Raw genomic sequence first — 3,754 nt, 5'->3', positions numbered from 1 at the left:
TCATTCAATTACTCCCCAATCAATTCCGTAGTTTGCAAAGTAAAGTCGTCACAATGAATGGGTTGCAATCATTGATTTTGTTATTACTCTCGTACTGTTCATGCAGAACAATTGAAGCACCAAAAACTCAACCGGCTCTTTTGATTGTTTCGTACGATGGGTTCAAACAAGATTATTTGAATTGGAATATTACGCCAAATCTTGAACAGTTCCGTGAAATGGGCACGTCGGCGGAGTTCTTGAAGCCCGTTTTTCCCACAACAACTATGGTTAACCACTTTTCAATTGCAACAGTAAGTAGTTAATCCAAGAAAAGCCAATCCAAGCCAATCAATAGAATAGCTGGTTAAATGTGGAATAACATAGATGACTGGTTACGAACAGTGTATGCTCGTAAAGATTTTAAATAAAGTTCAGTTCATTTTTCATGAATAACTATTTTATTTTATTCATAGGGTCTTTATCCTGAAAACCATAGCGTGCTTGGGAAAGCAAACTATGATTCGAAACTTCATAGACAACTGAAATACAGCTATGAATTATTCCATTATGATGAAAGTATTGTACCGATTTGGGTGAGTTAAAACGAACTTGTTTACTGTATTACGATATTAACATAATTAAATGACTCTTTTTCCCATGAAATGTATAACTTTAGACAGCAAACGAGCTGGCTGGCGGGCATTCAGGATGTATGATGTGGAGTGGAAGCAATTTCGAGTTCAAAGGCAAAAATTGTACATTCACGATGAAATTAGACAAAAGTGTATCGTTCAAGGAACGCGTTGATATAGTAATGGGATGGTTCACACACAAAGAAACGCCAGCAAATCTGGTTATGATGTATATTGAGCAACCCGATAGTGATGCACACAAATTCGGACCAGACTCGCTTCAAGTAAGTACATATTTTTCTTTAATGTTGTGCGGATTCAAAAGCCATGTTTGAAATTACAGTCAGAATAACCATGATATGATAAACTAAACAATCTACATTAAACCTACAATTGAAAACGCCCTACCCAAAGTCATTTCCCGATTTTAAATCTTCCAATATTTCAATATCATTCATTTATAAGATTTCCGTATGTTCTCGCTTCTAATAGGCAATGGAGAAAGTGTCCGAAGTTGACAATCTCGCGGGATACATCCAGCGGAAGTTGGTTGAGTATCAGCTGGAAAATCGCATCAATGTCATACATTTGTCAGATCACGGAATGGTGGGAGTAGGGAAATCCAACATAATCGACCTAACGCAATTCTTAAAAAATGGAACATATCAAATGTATGGCTCTTCACCTGTGTTTCAAGTTGTACCAATAGATCACGGTGAGTTGGAGAACTATCACGTTTCCTTATCCATAGACCTTTCATTTTCATATCTTTTTTCCTCAACTTTCATTAAATTCAGATGTCGAGCAGGAAATATTCACAAACTTAACCAAAGCGGCTCAACAAAATGGTCATTTCAAAGTGTTCAATCAAGAGAATCTTCCGACTCGTTGGCATGCAAACAACGCGAGGCGCATGGGGCCAATTATTACCGTGGCTGATATCAATTATGGGTTTCACGATCTTTATCGATGTAAATATTCCATTGTATGCTTTGATTTTCCATATTCAGGCCAATTTTTATATTGATTTCCAGATCCGAATACAACCGTTCACGGTGTCCACGGTTATGATAACGCTGAACCTGCGATGAATGCATTTTTCATGGCGAAAGGACCTCTGATCGCTAGTGGAAAAAGGTTAAGCACGGTCAACAACATTGATTTGTATAATTTATTTTGCTTGATTCTGACAATAGAATGCCGCCAAAATGACGGGTCAAACAACCCAAGCATTTGGAATGAGCTATTTGTAAATGTAAACAATGATGAAAATGAACGCAGCAATTACATTCCTTTCCATTCATAACGAAAACAATATTATGTCGGTTCTAGTGAAATGATATTCTGTTTCATTTCAATTACGAAAAAAGTATTATGACACAAATAGTCATAAAAAAAAATCAATAAAACAATTAAGGTAATGCATTATGAGCGGTAATTTGTATGAACCGAAGTACATTCATTTAATTGTACTGCTCATGGACAATCATGACCATTATATGCTTTTGTTGAGTGTGTTATGGAGTTTGTGATATGTATGGTGTATGATTCATAGGTGAATAACCATTTGATGAAGCCAGAAGAATTGAAACATACGAAGCAATAGTAATCATAGTAATGACATATGTAAAACAGGTTGTTCAATACAAATGCACAGAACTTATAAGCCTGAAAATGACGCGTGGTAATTCGATCCACGATAAAAATTTGCCGATAAACGATTTAGGTTGATATAATTTCGATTCACGTGTAGAAATAACTGCTGTTTGCCAATGGAAAAAGATTGTCGTCTGTCTCCATTGAATTTTTTCTCTGCAAAGCTATTTCCTTCGGAAAAGAGTGAAACAAACTCAAAGACAAATGTAATAAAACTCAACGAATTGTTTTCGTAGACATTTGACGAATGAACTTATTCTTATTTACTAGTAGTGACATAATTCTAAATAGTTAAATTTTCATGAAGAATTTACACTTCCTTGATAACTTTGAACTGAGGAAGAAATCACTCTTCTCAAATACTTTTCACTCAAAAATAATAGTTGGAGAAAAAGTAATTCGAAAAATAATTTAAAGAAAAAAAGTAGGTTTTAACCAAAAATTACATCCAAATTGTATTTTTTGTCGAACATTACCTTTACTACTTTTTAGCACTACATGAAATGATTAAAATCAATGTTAAATTTATTGCAAAATTTCTAATGATAATTTTATATCTACTTCGATTGTAGCTTCATATTTATCTGCTCCTATTTCTCAGATGGACCATCTGAGATGGTACGCCAACCAAGCATATGAGATTCGTTAATTGCTCCATAGCGTTTTTCAAATTCATAATCTTCAACATAAATGCTGAGGCCCAAAAACGATAAAACTCTAAGGACCAACCACTTCATTTTTCGTTTTTGACTTTTGCTTCAAGCCGTGTCGTTATATTTATATCCAAAATGAAATAAATCTCTGTCATTTTTCATAATTGATTGGACACACGAAGTGTTTTAATTCCGAAAAGCATTCATCGGTTAGTTTCCATGAACATATCATGTAACAAATCAAATCTCAGTTCATTTTTTTCTCATTATTATTTGTTATTCCGATATTGAATTTCTGTAAGTTCTTTGTGCATTTTATTCTCAACAAAAGAAGCAAGATGGTACGGTACGCATTGTCAATGATTTACTCACAAGAAAATTTTGAAATTAAATTTTGGGTGTTTTCTTTTCCAAAAGTGTATTTATCATACCGAAATAGTTCTTCTTTAAGAAAAATCATCGAAGATTGAAAAATAAACCGTTTCCCGTCTATTCAAATGAACTGAATGTTTTTTGAACCGATTGGAAACTCTACACATTGCAACGCCATCTATTCATCTCTTTCTAGCGCTGTGAGAACTGTCATTGCACCGATTTTCTCTATATGTGAAACGTCAACAAAAATTTCTTGTAGTAAACAAAACAATTGCTTCAAAAACGATAACCTTTGATTGAATTTAATGAACGAATAAATTTAAATTCAATCAAATTTCCGACGTGCTGAAAACAGCGTCGTGATACAAAGTGATTGTGCAAAGAAAGAAGGAAAAAGTCGACGAAAAAATGAGTTGATATAGTATGAAGGATTTTGACACAAATTTCGATGAGCTC

At 34.0% G+C, this 3,754-nt stretch overlaps 1 protein-coding gene across 1 annotated transcript; it reads left to right on the top strand.

Annotated features, from left to right (window-relative positions):
* Window positions 1–52: 52 nt before the first annotated feature.
* Window positions 53–2,032, top strand: LOC129579608 (bis(5'-adenosyl)-triphosphatase enpp4-like). The gene is made up of 6 exons (XM_055469761.1): window positions 53–293; window positions 456–575; window positions 659–898; window positions 1,107–1,329; window positions 1,412–1,585; window positions 1,649–2,032. The coding sequence occupies exons 1-6, from the start codon at window positions 54–56 to the stop codon at window positions 1,918–1,920; spliced, it is 1,269 nt and encodes a 422-aa protein (XP_055325736.1). The 5' UTR covers window position 53; the 3' UTR covers window positions 1,921–2,032.
* The last annotated feature ends 1,722 nt before the right edge of the window (window positions 2,033–3,754 follow it).

The sequence above is a fragment of the Sitodiplosis mosellana genome, unplaced genomic scaffold, assembly GCF_009176505.1.
Source record: "Sitodiplosis mosellana isolate CC-2019 unplaced genomic scaffold, AAFC_SMos_1.0 Smas_scaffold_6282, whole genome shotgun sequence".
NCBI lineage: Eukaryota > Metazoa > Arthropoda > Insecta > Diptera > Cecidomyiidae > Sitodiplosis > Sitodiplosis mosellana.
Note: the sequence above shows the minus strand (reverse complement) of the source record. Positions and strands in the feature narration are given on the sequence as shown.